The 17,783-nt window shown below is 49.0% G+C and overlaps 1 protein-coding gene across 1 annotated transcript; it reads left to right on the forward strand.

Moving 5' to 3' along the window:
• The first annotated feature begins 2,565 nt into the window (after positions 1 to 2,565).
• On the forward strand, positions 2,566 to 14,521 carry Itpa (inosine triphosphatase). Its single transcript, XM_006984545.4, has 8 exons — positions 2,566 to 2,720; positions 3,860 to 3,917; positions 4,016 to 4,080; positions 4,525 to 4,598; positions 6,089 to 6,120; positions 7,658 to 7,773; positions 12,553 to 12,629; positions 13,893 to 14,521. Exons 1-8 carry the CDS (start codon positions 2,658 to 2,660, stop codon positions 13,999 to 14,001), a joined length of 594 nt encoding a protein of 197 aa, XP_006984607.1. The 5' UTR covers positions 2,566 to 2,657; the 3' UTR covers positions 14,002 to 14,521.
• Positions 14,522 to 17,783: the final 3,262 nt, after the last annotated feature.

Consider the following 17,783-nt stretch of genomic DNA (forward strand, 5'->3'; position numbering starts at 1 on the left):
AGTGAGCTGGATTTCTAGTACCTACATTCTTTGTATTTGGAGATTTAAACCCATGTTCTCATCCAGGTGAAGGCTCTGCCGTCAACTTTTCTCTCAGCCCAGGCCCTACCTTAGTTGTTTTGTTTTGTTCTGAGACCGGGTCTCTGGTAGCCTATGGTGACCTCAGACCTGCTGTGTAGGAAAGGATGACTTGGAACTCCTGATCCTTTTACTTCATCCTCCCTAGTGCTTGGGTTAGCTGGGGTGACAGGCATGCACCCTGATGCCCAGATGCTCCCCCATTTTTTGTTTGTTTGTTTGTTTGTTTGTGGGTGGGTTTTTTTTTTTTGAGACAGTCTCTATATAGCTCTGCCTAGCCTGTAACTCACTCTACAGTCAAAGCTAACCTCAAACTCACAGGGATCTGCCTGCCTCTGCCTCAGCTGTAAGTAAAGCCATGTGCCACCACAGACCTGGCAGGCTCCTACATTTTTTGACAAATACTACTTTATTTTGTGTGTAGGTGAGTGTAGTATATATGTGGACCAGGTACTAGAGGAGGTCAGAAGAGGAACCAACCCAGGTCCTCTGTAAGAGCAGTAAGCACTCTTAACCACCGAACTATCCCTCCAGCTCACATTTTAAAATTAATTTTAAAAAAAAAAGTAAAATTGGCAGGATAGATGTAATAAAAATAGATGCTGGTAATTATTGAGAGTTGGTTTGTGGGTATTAAGGGTTCATAATAATTTTCTAGGTTTTTTGTAAGTTTAAAAAACAAGTATTTTGGCACATATTTTTATATTTCTGTCTATAACTGCTGAAGAAATACTTGCGTTTCTAAATACTGATTTAAAGTGATAACACAACCTGGTGTGTCGGGTTAATGATCTGGTCATTGCTGATGCAAAGTTCCTGCTTGAAGATGAAACAGTGCAGAGTTTCCAGGCAGAGGTATCAGTTGAGAACCCCACCTGACTCCAGCTTCATTGTGTGTGTGTCTGTCCTTTCTTCATCCCCTCACCACCCTGGGTGGGGAGGCTAGTACCCAAGCCGCTTGGGATGTGGTTGTCTGGGATCATTGAATTAATTAACCATACTACATGGTAGTTATCAGTGCTTATATCCAAATCTGTGACAAGCTCCTCCTAGCCAGAGGCTGGAGCTGAGGCATTTAACATTCAAGAAGTCACCTTGGCTTTTAAAACCTCCTCTGCTCCTCCACTTTCCGGAGGACTCCCTTTGGCTTCACGGAAGAGAAGACAAGTGCCGTATAGGGAGGACCACATACTCAACTCAGCCTTTCCCAGTTAACTGTAATAAGCCACAAGTCCGCCTCTGCACTGCAACTGAGGAAAGATTTTTGGAGAACATGGCTGTGGCTATTCTGTGAGGACAGTTCTAGGGTTTAAAAAAAAAAAAATCATTAATGGCTGGGCATGTGGCTCAGTGGTACAATGCTTGCCTAAGTTCAATAAGCCCCCAAGTTGCATTTATAGCAACACACAAATACCCAAGACTATAAGAGACCAATAATATTAAGCTAAACAACCAGGCTGATTAGGATTCCATTATTTGTGTACTTCTGGGGTCCAAAACCAGGACCATGGCCATGCTATGCAAATGTTCTACCATTGAGCTACAGCCTTGACATAATATACAGCCCAGGCTAGCTTTGAACTCATGTTCTTCCTGGTTTAGTTTCAGAGTGCTGGGATTACAAGTGTGCACCGCTTTGTCTAGCTAGCATCCCGAACTTTTTAAAAACAATGTGTGTGTGTGTGTGTGTGTGTGTCTGAGTGTGTCTGAGTGTTTGCCTGCACATGTATGCCTTCGGAGGCCAGAAGAGGGCAATGGATCCCCTGGAACTGGGGTTACAGACAACTGTCATGTGGGTGCTGGGAACAGAACCCCGAAAGAGCAGTCAGTGCTCTTACCCGCTGGGCCATCTCACCAGCCTGAAGGTAATGACAACTTGCAGAGAACCTAGGTTTGGTTCCCAACGTCCACATCAGAGAGCTCAAACCCACTTGTAACTCCAGGTTACAGGGATGTGACACCCTCTCTGGCTTCAGTGGACTCAAATACACATGTGGTTGGGCTAATAGGGACGCTCTCATTTCCTTGCTGTGTTCCCAATGCAGAGACTGGGCTGAAAGGAATGTCCCTGGAGAAGGGGTGGAGTTTGATAAGCGGGACAAGAGAACAGGAGTCGAAACACTAGCTCCCAAGCCTAAGAGATGAGTAAATGGCTTGGTTACGCTGTTTCAAGTTCGCAGTGAAGGAGATGGAGCTAGCCGGCGAGATGTGGGGCTGAAGGTAAAGTTAGGACAGAAACCCAGGCTTGGAGCCCTTGTCTAGGAGATAGTTTTCCATGACAGAGTTGAGGTTGCAGGGCGCACACCGCCCAGGACACAGGGCTAAGTTGGTCATGGCGCGGCTTCTTGGCTGCCCCCCTCGTCCAAGCCCGAGGGCTGTAGCAGCGCGTCCCTAGCGCCTGGTGCAGCAGTTCTGCGGAAAGCTCATCGGCCGCGGCCGCCACCTCGCGGTTGCAGGCAGCCGCAGCCTAAGCCATGCTTTAGGTTTCAGGTAGGGCCGGAAGTCGGGCTATCTACTTCCGTCTCCAGCGTTCCACGCATAGAGCTTCCGGGCATTCCCGGCCGTCTCCAGCCCATGCAATGGCCTCTTTGGCGGGGAAGAAGATCGTGTTTGTGACGGGAAACGCAAAGAAGCTGGAAGAGGTGTCGTGGGGTGTGGGGACCCTCTAGAAGGCGGGTGGAGATAGGGCTGCAGGGCTTTCCTCGCCCGGGAAGCCCGGGAGAGGGGTGAGGAACACCGGGAGCTGGACCTTTGGGGAACGTGGGTTAGCCCCAGTGTGGAAAGGCTGAGCTTGGGGAGAGATCTCCGTGGAGTGCGGCGCCTTGAGGATTTAAGGTTTGGGTTTTTTTTTTTTTAATTTTGAGATTTACTTATTATGTATGCAGTGTTCTGCCTGCATGTGTGCCTGCAGGCCATAAGAGGGCGTCAGATCTCATCATAGATAGTTGTGAGCCACCATGTGATTGCTGGGAATTGAACCCAGGACTTCCAGAAGAACAGCCAATGAGTGCTCTTAAAACCCCTGAACCATCTTTCCAGCCCGATTCAATGTTTTTTTTCCGTATTATTTTGGGGTCGTGTAGTCCAGGCTAGCCTGACCCAGCTGTGTAGCCAGGATTGACCTTGTTCTCTTGACCTTCCTGTCTCCCAAGGTCTGGGTCTACCTGCATGCCCTACCACACCCGTTTTGGGATGAGCTGATAAAGTCAGCAGACTATGAGAGTGGTGGCATCTGTGACAAAGATCGCTCCCTAAGTCCTAAGTTCTGACATCTCTCTGCCTCAAAAGTGATGGCAAACAGGAAGTGTGTGGGGTTGGTTGATCCAGACTGAGTAGTTCACACCCCACCACTGTGGTCCATCTAGCCTTAGGCACTTCCCGTATCTGAAATGTGTGATACCTCATACGATTCATGACTGACCACAGCATAGTAAAAGGCAGGTTAACAAAAGAAAAACACAAGTTTATCAAAGCTTTACACAGTTTTTAGAATGAAGACCCAAAGACTCGTTTTCTTCTGACTGTAGGTGCCTTGGATCTAACCCAAGACTTAAAGAATTGCTGTCACTGTCCTACTTCTGAACTACACTTCTAGCCTGAGAAAGCTGTTTTCCTGCCTATGTTTGATGAAGCATTACTATAGAAAGAATTTGATTAGCTCTAGAGGACTGATGGGAACATTACCCAATGAGAAAGGTGGACGACACCTCACATAGTAATAGGGAATTAGTGGGGAATTGTTAGCAAATGGTGTGACAGATGTTCTTTCATTTTGGAACAGGTCATTCAGATTCTAGGAGATAAGTTTCCATGCACTTTGGTGGCACAGAAAATTGACCGTATGTTTCTGTTTTGTTTCATTTTTAAAAGTAGTTTGATTTAACTGTCTTGCTGTGTGTCCTGACTCTGTACGTCTGTATGTCTGTCCACTGATCAGTGCCTGAGTATCAGGGAGAGCCGGATGAAATCTCCATACAGAAGTGTCGGGAGGCCGCTCGCCAGGTACTTAGCCATTGTGGTCCCCCAGTCAGTCTTCTTGTGGGCTTCCGGGGCTGTGCCTTGTGGGAACAGGCAGAGTCTAAAGTAGTTTGTTGGGACACTGCCTCTTGTATTCCAACGCTTGCCTCTCTGATTCTTAGTTCTATACATTCAGCCATACATTTTCCCTGTACATATCCACCCCACCCCCACCCCATACTCACAGTCTTCAGAACTGGGAGGGAACACACGGAATCCGGCTCCCGCTGATTCCCAGCACTTCATTGCTCTGTGATGAGCCAGTGCACTGAAGCCCACATTTCTAAGCTGAAGACAAAGAGCTGAGTTGTGTGGCTCTTGGTGGACCTGTCCCCGCAGCTCTCGCCCTCTAGGCCCCAGCCTGAGCAGACTCGGGCTTGGGATTGAAGCCTATCTCTGATAGAGTCTCAGGGTTATGTTTTGTTACAGGTGCAGGGTCCTGTACTGGTGGAAGATACCTGTCTGTGCTTTAATGCCCTCGGGGGGCTCCCTGGCCCCTACATGTGAGTACTCTACTACACCTCCACCCTGCAGGGCCCCATCCACAGAACTACCGGAATAGTAAAATGATTAGTTATGTGACGTTATGGGTCATTCACTATCTTGGCACCAATACCAAGGAAGGGTTACCACTATCAAAGGTAGGACTGAAGAGATGGCTCAGTAGTTGAGAGTGCTGGCTGCTTTTCCACTGACCCAGGTTTGATTCTCAGCACCTAAATCAGGCAGCTTTCGACTGCCTGTAACTTCAGCTTCATAGACTCAAATGCCTCTTGCCTTTGTGTGTACCTGCACTCACATACACACACCACACACGCACATACACATGATTAAAAATAACATAAATCTTAAGAACAAGAAAAGAAAGAGCTGGGCATAGAGGCACATGCCTTTAATCCCAGCACCCAGGAGGCAGAGACAGGCAGCTCTCTGTGCGTTTGAGGCCAGCCTGGTCCACTTAGTGAGTTCCAAGCCAGCTGGAACTATACAGTGAGACCCTGTCTCAAATAATTTAGGGGGCTGGAGAAAGGACTCAACCCCTTAAGAGTGCTTATTGCTCAGTCACGAGGACTGGAATTTACATACCAGCATCCACATTCAACTTACAAACTCCTATAACTACAGCTCCAAGGGAACCAAGAGGTACCTGTACATACATTGTGCACATACATTCACATAGATATGTGTGCACATACACATAAATAGACCTTAAAAAAGAGGGCCTAGAGAGGTGGCTTAGCTGTTAAGAGCACTGGCTGCTCTTGAAGAGGACCTGGGTTCAATTTCCATCACTCACATGGCATCTCACAAAGCTTCTGAAGCTACCTTTCCAAGTAGCCTGACCTCCTCTCCTGCCCTCTGCAGGCACCAGGCACACATGTGGTGCGTATACATATATGTGGGCAAAGCACTGATGTACATAAAATAATCCTAGTCAAAACACAACAGGTCGGTGAGGATGTAGTGCCCTTGTTAGAGTGTTTGCCTTTATTGCGTGATAAAGCCCCGAGTTCAACCCTGTCCCTGTGTACACCAGGTGAGCAGGCTCGGTGGTGCGTGCTTACAGTTCCAGCTCTTGCAAGATGGGGGACAGAAGGAGCGAAAGTTGTGGGTCGTCCTTGGCTACATAAGCAGGGGTAGCCTTCCCGCTCCAGCCTCGGTGTTCGCCTCGTCCCCACTGAGGTGCTCGCCTTCCTTTGCACACTGAGCCTTGTGTCTGCTGCCTGTTTCGCTCCATTTCCTCCTGTTAGACTCCTGTTTCTCTTTCTCTTCCCTTTCCTTCTGCCTCCCCTTGCTCTCCCCCTCTTCTCTGTCTCTCTCTGGTGCTGAGCTATAGTCCCAGCCTTTGGGTTGTTGTCTTAATTTTGACTTGAGACGTTCTTTTTCATTTCTCTGGCATTTGGGAGCTCTGGTCCCTATGGGTGTAGGCCAGAGCAGGTGATAGGAAGGTAAGTCTGCTCTTGGTACTGACTCTCCTTTCCTTCTTTTGCAGAAAATGGTTCCTAGAGAAGCTAAAGCCTGAAGGTATGTGTCCCTGTTGTCTCTTCCCATGGGCCATTTGGAGTTGAGCCTGGGAGGATTCCCCACTTAGTCATGGCTGCCTTAGGCCGTCGGCCTCCACTTCCATCTCCGTTGACGCACTGGGAACAGAAGGCACTGTGGTGGAGAGCTGGGGATCGGTGATGAAAGCTTTGAATCTGAGGGACCTAGGGGCCATAGTTGAATCTGGATGTCAAGGGGTTTGACGTTAATGACTGTTTGCAGTTCTTTGTTTCAGACGTTGCCTAGCCTCGTCTTCAGGGAGGGAGCAACTATTCTAGGTCCAGGAATCTATCTTTTCACTCAGGAGTGTGTGCCAGGATGTTCCCTCTTTAGGTTTTGGGGTTTTATTTGTTGTTTTGTTTGTTCTTCAAGACAGCGTTTCTCTGTGGAGCCTTGGCTATCCTAGAACTCCATCTGTAGACCAGGTTGGCCTTGAAATCACAGAGATCCGTCTGTCTCTGCCTCCCAAGTGCTGGGGTTAAAGGTATGCGCCACCACCGCCTGGACCTCTTTTGTTTAAAAAAAAAAAAAAAAAGCACCTGAAACCAGGCATAGTGCATTCCTGTAATCTCAGCACTTAGGAGGCTGAGGCAGGAGGATCCCGAGTTTAAGACCAGCCTGGGCCACACACAAGACCCTGTCTCAAAAAAAAAAAAAAACAAATGGGCTGGAGAGATGGCTCAGAAGTTAAGTGTGCTTGATGCCCTTTCAGAGATCCCAGGTTTGGTTCTCAGCACCTACAAGGCTGCTTACAGCTGTCCATAACTATAGTTCTAGAGGATCTGGCATCTTCTGGCCTCCGTGGGCACTACTGCACATGCTTGTGGCCAAAACACTTATATATGTAAAAATAAATAGATCCTTAAAAACAAAAGCCATTTTACTTTTTGGAGCAATCTTGTGTCAGCAAAGCATATAGGCACATGCCTGTGATCCCAGCCCTAGGGAGGCTGTGGACTCCAGCCTGGGCTACAAAGCAGGATTCTGTTTTAAAAACAAAACAGCCCGAATGGTAGTCTAGGCCTCTAATCCTGAGAGCTGTAAACAAAAGGATCAGAAGTTCATCCTCAGCTGTTAAAGGCTAGCCTGGACTACCTAAGATCCTGGGAGTGTATCACAGTTGGCAGAATGCTTGCCTGGCGTACATAAAGTTCTGGATTCAATCCTTAGGGCCACGTAAACCAAGTGTGGTGGTACATATCTGCAATCCCAGCATTCACTGGGCGGAGGCAGAAAGATCTTATGTTCCAGTACAGCCTGGGTTACAAAGTGAGGTCTAGGCCAAGCTGGGCTACATGACACTTTGATCTCAACAAGGAACCTTGTTTTAGTTTGTGTCAGAACCCAAAGAGAGGCTTCAGGTCCCTCTTGAGGACTAGAATGCAGCCCTTGTAGTCTCCCACTCCAACATAATCCAATCTGGAGAATTCTTCCACACCCTTGGGCTTCTGGAGTTGGGGGGGCGGCGGGCAGACTGGACAGCGTAGATTCACTGAACCCTCGCTAAATCTGCCTGCAGGTCTCCACCAGCTCCTGGCCGGCTTTGAGGACAAATCAGCCTACGCGCTGTGCACATTTGCTCTCAGCACCGGGGACCCAAGCCAGCCAGTCCTCCTGTTCAGGGGCCAGACCTCGGTACGTACCCACCTGAACAATTCTGCAGGTCACCAGAGGACTCTGTGGCTTAAATAAATGGCTGCGATATGCTGCAGGAATGAAGGAAGATGGTAGAGGCAGCGGGGGCTTTGGGACGCTCTGCTTGCTGGGAGACACCGCAGTTAGGAAAATGCCAGTCCCCAAACCTATGTTGCCCAGCCTTACACACTCGGATCTTGCCAGAGTAGGTCCTGGTAAGATGCAGGTGCCCAAACTAAAGGGAACTACCGTCCTCAAAGCCAGAGCTACAGGCCAGCTTGCTGAGATGGCCTTGTTCCTCTGCCAGGGCAGAGTCTCCTCCCCACTCAGGTTTTTGAGAGAGTCTCTCATTTGTCCCAGGTTGGCCTTGAACTTGCTGTGTGGCCAGGATGGACCTTGAACTTCAGATCCCTACTGCCTCTATCTCCAAGTGGGCATTGTAGTCCTGTGTCAGCACACCCACTCTGCAGTGGTCCCCACCCCTTGTTGTTGTTGTTGTTGTTGTTTTTGTTTTTCTTTAAGACCAGGTCTCTATTATGTAGCTATCAATATCCTGGAACTCGCTATGTAGATCAGGCTAGCCTCAACACTCACAGAGATCCACCTCTACCCCCCAAGTAGTTGTATGCCACCACACCTGGCCTACAGCTTCTCGTGGTTGTCTTCCAGCCTTTCTGAATTTTCTTGTTCACCCAAGATTTTAATGTTTGTTTTGTGGTGATGGGTGGAAGTCAGAGCTTTTATGTGCTGTGCAAGTGTTCCACCATGGCGCTACTGCTCCACCTCAGAATTTCAGCCCTTCGTTCCTCTGCCAGTGGCCCTTCAGCACCTCCTGAAGTTGCCTGTCAGACCTGAGGTGTAGTTGCTTTTCCACCAGACCACCCTTAAAGCTGATCAGGACAGTGCCTTCTAGCATACACTGTCCCTCCAGCCGAGATAAAACCTAGTTCCCCAGATCGACTGTAGATAGATGCTTTGTGTTATTTTGTTCAGTTAACTATTTTGGATAATAGTCAAACAAAAACAAAACACAGACACAACATAAAGCCATCTTTTTTCTTTTCTTTCTTTGTTTTTAAGTGTGTGTTGGTGTGTATGTCTGCATGTGGGTATGTGCACATGAGTCCAGGTGTCCAAAGAGGCTGGAGGCATCAGATCCTCTGGAGCTGGAGTTACAGGTGATGTGAGCTGTCAGATGTGGGTGCTGGGAACTGAGCTCTGGTCTTTGGAAGAGCAGCAAGTGCTCTTAACTGCTGAGTCACCTCTCCAGCCCCACAAGGCATCTTAACTGTCGTTCAGTATACTGTTAAGTGTATGTGCGTTTACAAGGACTACAGAAGATTTTTGTCTTTTAAGTCTGAAACGACCCCTTTTAACAAGCCCCTTTGTTCACTCAGATGCTGCCGTTTGACTTCACACTCCTAAGAGTTTGACTGCTTTACTGTTGTTATTTTTATTTTTTATTTTATGTGTATGGATATCTTGTCTGCCTGTATATTTGTTCACAGCGTGTAACATGGTGCCCATCAAAGCCAGGGACAGCATCAGATCCCCTGGAACTGCCATGTGTGTGCTGGAAATTGAACCCAGGTTCTCAGCAAGAGCAGCCAGTGGTTTTTTTTGGTTTTTTGTTTTTTGGTGGGTTTTTTTTTTGGTTTATGAGACAGGATTTCTCTATGTAGCCCTGACTGTCCTGGAACTTTCTGTAGACCAGGCTGGCCTTGAACTCACAGAGTTTCGCCTGCCTCTGCCTCCCGAGTGCTGGAATTAGAGGTGTGCACCACTGTCTGCGCCCCCCCCCCTTAGTTTTTTGATTTTGTTTATTTTTGAGATCAGGTTTCACTGTGTGGCCTGCCTCAGCCTCTTGAGTACCAGGATTCTCAGGTGCGCACCACCACGCCCCTGCTTCAGGGTTTGCTTTGTATGTGACTGGTTTAGTTCACTTAGCAAGACGTTCTCAAGGTTTGCCTGTGTTGTAACACAGCAGAACTCTGAGAGTTTTAAAGGCTGAACATTTTGTTTTATATACTCTATTATCTTTTTCTTTCTTGTTTTTTCTTTTGATTTTGAGTCAGGGTCTTGTGTATCCCCAGGCTGGCCTCTAACTTACTGTGTAGTTGAGGATATCTTTGAAGTTCTGATCCCTTGCCTCCACTTGCCAAGAGCTGGGAGTACATGTCCCTCCCCTGTTCTACATTTTCTTCGTTAGTTTCTCTGTTGACAACCTCCAGGATCTTGTGGATAGTACTGCCATGACCCAGGAGTGCGGATGAGTCAAGAGCCTGTTTTCAGTTCTTTCGGGTACACATGTGGTGAGTGGTAGGGGCCGGTTGGTTTCACAGCCCAGTTAACATTGTTCGCAGTGAGCTGTGTTGCCCGTGGCTTTCCCAGAAGTCTCCAGTTGGCCACTTCCTGCAGTGACTAAGTAGCAACTGCCTTAGACTGGCTGGTACTGCCGTCCCTCCCTCTCTGGTCCAGCTGTGGCTGCCCGTGCTCTTTCCTGCTGACCAACTTCCAGTCTCCGTGAGGTGGTCTTGTTTCTCCATCCTGTTCTGTTCTCCCGGTGGGCTCGTTGTCTTTGGTGTCCTTGTTACACACTGTCAAGTGGTACATGAACAGCATTGTCCTTGTAGTAGTAGCCGTTTGCCTCAAGACATCCGTTGGAGGAGGAGTCTGGGTTTGCTGGGACCTTGGGCCGAGAGTGTGGTGGACAGCTGTAGTGAGACTCCGAGCGCTTTAGTCGTTGGCTTTGGTCACATAGCTCCCCACTAGCAAAAGCATAATTTCCCTTTGGCACTGTGTAACTTGGCATTTATTTCTGTGTTTAATCTCTGTTATTTATAACCGCCCTTGTCACTGTCCTGTGCCTTCTTCTCCCCAACATACCAGGTGCTAGGATGTGAAGCCAGGTCCTCTACACACTAGGCAGCACTCTATCACTGGCCTCTATTCCCAGCTCCTCCTCTTTTGTTGGTTTTTGTCTTGAAACAGGGTCTTGCTGTTGCCTGTGCTGGTCACAAACTCACCTTGTAGCCCAGATTGGCTTTGAACTTGGAGTACTCTGTCTCGGCCTGGGAGCTGGGGTTACGCCTGCTTCAGTGTGGCTGGCTTTGTCTGGAGTGTAGTGGTGGTGTGCTGCCCGGGTCTCCGCTAACCTAGCTCTCCCCTTGAGCTTCATCCCTAACTCAGAGCAGACTTGATACTTGATAACATGGCATTTCATGACACTGCTTGTCATCTTGGTGACATTTTCTCGGTTGTATTGTGTGCCCTTCCCCCTCTCTTTATAGCAGGCTCACTATGTAGCCCTGGCTGTCCTGGAACTCGCTCTGTAGACCAGGCTGGCCTTGAATTCACAGAGATCCGCCTGCACCTGCCTCCTAAATGTTGGGGTTAAAGGTATGTGCCACCATGCTCTGCTAAACTAGTCGCTCAGGCCGTTCTCAACCCTGTAGCTGAGGATGACCTTGAACATCTAGTCTCTACCTCCCAAGTGCCTTGTGCATGCTGGGGAGCCCGGCAGCACCTAGCCACATCCTCAGTTCTTCCCTCTATTGTAAGAAATACCACGAACAGTTCAGGACCCTTACCTTGCTATCAGGAGCAAATTTTCTAAAAGTGTGTCTGTGTGTGTGTGTGTTGCGTGTGTGGAGGTCAGAGGTTGCCTTTTAGGAGGTGGCTCTCGTAGCTACCTTGGCATCTAGGGAGTGAAATCAAGTAGTCCATGCAGCAAGCACTTACCTACCTGCTGAGCCACCTTTCCAGCCACATGTTTTCTGTCACATTTTCAAAACTGGCCCAGCTTTCCTTCAGTTAGGTTACAGTTTATCAGGACTACAGAAAGAAGGTCATCGCAGTGGTATCGGTAGGCCAGTCAAAAGCAAAGTCCCCCTCCCAGGCCTGCTCTGTGTCCTTTGCTGTGTGTCTGTGTGCACATGCATGAACATACGGAGGCTGGGGTACGACCTCAGGGTGCTGTCCGTCTTGTGGTATTAGTTTTTTTGTTTGTTTACAAGTTCTCACTGTATAGACTGGGCTAACCTTGAACTCACAGAGAGCCACCTGCCTCTGCCTCTTGAGTCCATCTTGGTTGTTAGGTTTCTCGAGACAGGGTTTCTCTGTGTAGCCCTGGCTGTCTTTGACTCACTCTGTGGTACAGGCTGGCCTTGAACTCACAAGGATCTGTCTGCCTCTACCTCCCAAGTGCTGGGATTAAAGGTGTGCGCCACCATGCCTGGCCCATCTTGTTTTTTGAAACAGTCTCCACTGGCCTGACTTGCTAAATAGACCAAGTTGTTTACCTTCCCCTGGGTTACAGGTGCTACACCACTCTACGCGGCTTATTTAAAGTTGGTTTTTGCTTTTGTTTTAATGTGGGTCCTGGGAATTGAACTCAGGTCCTCATAATTACAAGACAAGAGACTCACCAGCTGAGCCATCTCCCTAGCCTCCTGGTTTTTTTAAGACAGAATCTTGCTATGTCGCCCTGATTGGCCTGGTAACTGAGCAGTCCTCCTACCTCGGCCTCCGGAGTGTGCCCATTACAGGTTGTCCCACCCTACCCAGCCTTTGCTCTAACCTTGCTTACTGAGGTGCCAACAGAAAGTTATAGCAACCGTGGGTCCTTTGTACTATTAAACATTTTGAGTAATTCAGGTTTAGTCAGATTCGCAAACTAAACAAACTCACTCTGGTCTGGTACATCTCCAGTTACACACCTGTCCTCCCTGTTACACACCTACCTGCCTCCCTGTTACACACCCGCCCTCCATATTACAGGGCCAGATCGTGAAGCCACGAGGCTGCCGGGACTTTGGCTGGGACCCCTGCTTTCAGCCTGATGGATATGAGCAAACGTAAGGAACCCAGACTTCTTCCCTGGTGCGTGGGCTTGGGTGGGCACCTTGCCCATGTGCAGTCATGCGGATATGGGTAAGGCAAGCTTTGTTCCAGCTGAAGCCATTTCCGCTGGGATGGACACAAGGAATCCAGGTAGCCTGACAGGCAGGGCAACACAGATACCCTAGGTTCTGCTCCTAGCTCACTTGGCCGTCTTATGGCTGGTGGCTCTCATCCTCTGGCCCTGCCTATCAAGATGCATAAAGCTTGTGGTTTTGTGGGCTGACACTAGCTCCATCTGGGCTGGGAAAATGCATACTTTTGTAGCTGCTGTTAGACATGAGAAACCCACACAGTAGTGTGTGTTCTTAGCACTTCACATTAACAGCACCCTTTTATTTGTGAATATTTGTACATTGTCTTTGCTGGATCAGGCTTTCCCGACTGTAGCTCCCCTGCCCAGCACCTCACAGGCCTGAAGCAGCCCTGGTCAGCCTGTCCTTGGGCGTCAGAGTGTCCTCTGCTGTGCTGTCTGCTTGGGCGGTCACAGAGCACTTGGGATTTACTTAGAAGAGGAGCTGAGTTTATTTTTGTTCTGTTTATTTATTTTGTGTTAATGGGTGTTTTGCCCGTATGCATATCTGTACACCAGATGACTATACTGGCCAGAGGTCAGAAGGGTCTGTCGGGTTCAAGGGGCTAAGTCATCTCTCCAGACCCATTTTTATTCAGTTGTAATCAGCCACATGTAGCTAGTTCTGCAGCCTAAAGGCAGGGTGTGACCTCTCACCTGTCTAGTAGTCTCCTCACACTGACAACATTGGCCCCTGGCCAGCTGCCTGGCTCTGCAGCCCACAGTGCTGTTTGAACTGTCAGACTCCATTGCTTCTGTCAGACACCTACCTCATTCTTGTCCACACTTCTCTAAGAACTACGGACACACTAGAGCGATTTCAGCTTCTCTCCAAGCCCGTGACTGGACGTTTCTATCTTAGAGAGGAATTTAGAACTGTCTGGTCTAACAGGCTGAGGACCAGGTGGCAATTGCCTGCTTTCCCGGCTCTCTCAGGGTGGAAGGTCATTTGCTTGGGCTCAGACATGGAGTATGGGGGGCCTGACTGCCCCTTGCCTGTGCACAGGCTCTCAGGATGGTTTTTACCTACGGGCGTCCCCCTCCCCTAAAACAACCATTGGGCTTTGGGCTCCAGGGTGGCAATGGGGTACCCAGCCTCCTGATTTCTGGATTCTCTGTTTTCTGAGTTGCTTCTCTTTCCTCTTAGGTACGCAGAGATGCCAAAGACTGAGAAGAACACCATTTCCCATCGATTCCGGGCCTTGCTCAAGCTGCAAGAGTACTTCAGTGTGACTGCTGGGGCTGGTGACCACTAGGGTCCTGGGTGTGGGGAGGACAGTGCAGAACTCCCCAGGAGGCAGGCACTCCTGGCTGGTGTTTCTCTGGGTTGCGCTTTACCCCGGCATCCAGGCAACTTCAGCAGCCGGGTCTGAAGGGCAGTTTGCTCTGCACAGGGGAACTCGGGGCCAGTTGATACTCAACTCTTGCCCTTTGGGATTCAAGAGTTGCCTTTGGCCTGGCATAGTGGTGCACACCTTTAGTCCCAGAATTTGGGAGGCAGAGGCAGACAGATCTTTGTGAGTTCAAAGGCCAGCCTGGTTTACATAGTGAGTTCCAGGACAGCCAGAGCTACAGAGTGAGACGCTGTCTCAAAAACAAAACAAAAACAATAAAGCAGAGTTGCTCTTGCAGCCTCTGGGGTCATGAGAGAACGTTGGGTGTTCACACTTCGTAGCTTGAGGGTTGGCAAAGAAACATACAGCCTTTGATTTTAGAATGCAGCAAATGTAAATTCTGGAAGGCATGTTTCCAAAATAAATGGTATATGTGTTTTGAGCCTTGTCTGTCTCTTGAGTTCCTTTGACAGGTGGGAAGCCATCTTGATGGGTGGTCAGAGGGGCAGTTCTGTACAGAGGATGCTCACCTGCCTGGGGAGCTGGCATACTCCTCTCCTTGAGTTCTTGTTCTTGTGAACCATGGGCTGTCCTCTTGTCTATGTCAAGTTCATGCTGGGGTTGGGGGGTAGGAGTCAGCACAGTGTGTGCTTTGCCATTATAGGTTGACAGACGACCTGAGTTCAATCCCAGAGCCCGTGTGTGGAGGGAGAGAACTGATTCTCAGAGGTTGTTCTCTGACCTCCATATGTATGCCATAGGATGAACCTTGCTTCCACATACACAAATAAATGCCAAAGGCCCTCTGTCCTCAAAAGCCTGACAGGAATCCTGTTTAAGCTGCCTTGTCCATCATGTGCATCCCCTCTCCCCGAGACATTCCCTGGGAGACACTTGAGGGTCAGTGCCTGCCTTGCAGTTCCTGAAGTTGTTTCTTGAGGAAGGGTATGTTCAGGGAACACGAGAGGAGAAAGCAGGTTTCTGTGTCCCGGGCAGTTCTGGGGATATCCCCTCCAGTTTTTGGCCCCCAGGCTTGGCAAGGCGGCCTGGGGTTCAGCCATTATGATAAAGGCATTTCTCCTGACCCCAGGCAGGGCATGTGGGTGAGTACAGGACACCATTCTTCCCCACCTGTGCCCACTTGCCTGTCCCAGCATGCCTGGCTCCAACATGGAGTACGGGGGGCCTCTCTGCCCCTTGCCTATGTTCCGGATGTGGCTTTCTCTTCAGGGAATGCCCGAGCTACTGAGGAAGTCACCCCTCCCGACCTGAATTGCAGATGGATGGGTAGGTGGGTGTAGGGGAACCCTGGTGTTTGCTGCACAGCTCTTCCTGAATCTTCCCCCATTTTATTTGACCCATCCCTATAAACAGCTGTGGAGAACATACTGTAACACACACACACACACACACACACACACACACACACACACACACAAAAGCAAAACTACACTTCGGTCTACACACCGCACCTATGGTGTTGCCACGCCCTCCCTAGCACGCCCAGCCTGTTGACTTGCCAGCTCAAGTCTAAGGTGGGATTCCTTTTGGCTCACATTTCCAATTTTTTTTTCTTTTCAATATGGTGGCAAACTCGGGGCCTCCAGCATGCGAGGCATTCTGTAGAGCCGCAAACCCGGCTCTACCAAGAGGTTTGAATCGCTTGCCTTTCCTGTTATCCTTTCCTCTTCTTGCTGGTGTGCTGGACCCGCGTGTCCTAGTATGGAGGGGTCTTCTGTTTTCTCTGGGGCGGTACCCGGCATTAGCTTTTGTATTTATTTTGTGGTGCTGGGAACCAAACCCGGGGCCTTGCACAAGTCAGATAACTAACACTCAGCCTGGTTTGTCTACAGTTGGGGCAGTGCCCTCTCTCAGAGGTGACAACACAAGATGGTTACCTGGGGGGACAGAATGACAGCATCGCCCAGAGTTAGCGCCCCACTTCCTCATTTTGAGACGTCAGTTCAGGACTTCACACCATCACTGTCATCCTCTGTAGAAAGGGTGTGTTACCCAGAGATAACACAACTCGATGACAGCCATGCCAGTGCACCCGAAGGAGCCACCATGGAGGTGTCAAGGCCAGGTGTTGCTGTGGGATTTGTGGGAGGAAACTGTATGGCTGGGTCAGGCACTGTGATGCCCGCCAAGGTGACTGGGAGAGGTTTGCAATCGCCTGTGTCTGAAAAACGCTAACGAGCACACAAAAGGTCAAACTAGACACTCCTAAAAGCCACAGGAGGTTAATTGGGAACCCCAGTGCTAGGCGTAGGTTACCTCCCACAGAAGCCCTTGAGGCCCCTAAAACAAAAAAGGTTTTTGCCACGGTTGCTGGTTGCCTTCCAGAGCTTAATGACAAGACCCAGTTGCTGGAGAAATAAAGCTAGGACTGGGCTGAAGTGCCCCTCCCTGAGAGCTAGGTCCTGTAGTGCTGGAATGTAGATGTAACCAACCGTCTTAGTGAATAAGAAACACAGAACCAATGTAAAAGAGAAAGCCAAGAGGTCAGAGCTCAGAGCTAAAATCTCACCCTCCCTCCTGCGGTGGTCCTAGCTCTCTGAAAGAGAAAGGGTGAGATTTTCGCCCAACGTGTTGGCAAGAGTTTCCACCTAAAGCCTGAGAAAAAAGATTCTAAAACAGATCTAAAAACAGTTCCTAGTTGTTTCTCTCAAGCTAGTGGCAGCCTGCGTGTTTGAGCTACTATGGCGGGTTCCTGGTGTGCGTACTCGACCTGCAGTATGGCGGGAATGAGGCCTCTGCAAATGGAACATTAAGCTGGGCCTCTGCAAATGGCACATTAAGCTGCGTGGTGGATTTAGCCTTTGCTAGTACAAAACAAAAAGAGGTTTCTGGGCTACATGCTGCTTTGATAGAAGCATAGACCCACTATTTCTGAAAGTTAATGGCTCCCAGAACTGGCGGAAAATGTACCACCGCCATGTTGGGAAGCTGAAGTGGGTGGAGCCAGCAGCCACAGTGCCGTTTCAGGCTTAGAAGGCTGCAGTTTAAAGCAATAGGCTTAAGGTAATATAAAAAATAAACCACGTAAAGATGGCTACCACACAGAGAATCTGGATTATGTTCTCTTTGATATTCATACCTGCAGAAAAATATTTGATTGCAAAAGCTGTTGAGTTATGCCAAAATGTATATTTTAAAGGTACCTTGACTTCAAAATTTGGATTTAAGGATATGTTGCTTTGGAAAAGAGGCTCTGCTTTTGTTTCCACAGAAAGCCAGAGGCTATGGATTTGTTCCAGATTAAGATACATCAGGTTTGACCAGCCAAGACCCCCTAAAAGGTCTCCAATGATACCATGGCCCAGTTGATCCAACATCCAGAATCATTTCAAGGCAACTGGCTCAGACGATACAGCCTCACGGACTACTCCATGATCCTTAAATTTTCTTTGTGTCCCCATAAGATACAGCGCCCACCTCCAGCAGGAAGTAGTAAGAGAAGCTACGCCCAAATTCCCTTTGGAGATGTGTAAAAGTTAAAACCTTCCTTTTGAAAAAAAAAAATAGGGGAAGTGCTGTGGGATGGTCTGTATGTCAAATCTGTTGCTCTGATTGGTCAATAAATAAAACGCTGATTGGCCAGTGGCCAGGCAGGAGGAAGTATAGGCGGGACAAGGAGGAGAAGAATTCTGGGAAGTGGAAGGCTGAGTCAGAGAAACTGCCAGCCACCACCATGACAAGCT

The sequence above is a fragment of the Peromyscus maniculatus genome, chromosome 4 (assembly GCF_049852395.1).
Source record: "Peromyscus maniculatus bairdii isolate BWxNUB_F1_BW_parent chromosome 4, HU_Pman_BW_mat_3.1, whole genome shotgun sequence".
Taxonomy (NCBI): domain Eukaryota; kingdom Metazoa; phylum Chordata; class Mammalia; order Rodentia; family Cricetidae; genus Peromyscus; species Peromyscus maniculatus.

Excerpts from the sequence above, each read along its gene's own strand:
- Itpa (XM_006984545.4), top strand. The coding sequence starts at position 2,658 with ATGGCCTCTTTGGCGGGGAAGAAGATCGTGTTTGTGACGGGAAACGCA. Across the intron at positions 7,774-12,552 it reads TGTTCAGGGGCCAGACCTCG|GGCCAGATCGTGAAGCCACG; the intron begins GTACGTACCCAC and ends TCCATATTACAG. Across the intron at positions 12,630-13,892 it reads CCTGATGGATATGAGCAAAC|GTACGCAGAGATGCCAAAGA; the intron begins GTAAGGAACCCA and ends CTTTCCTCTTAG.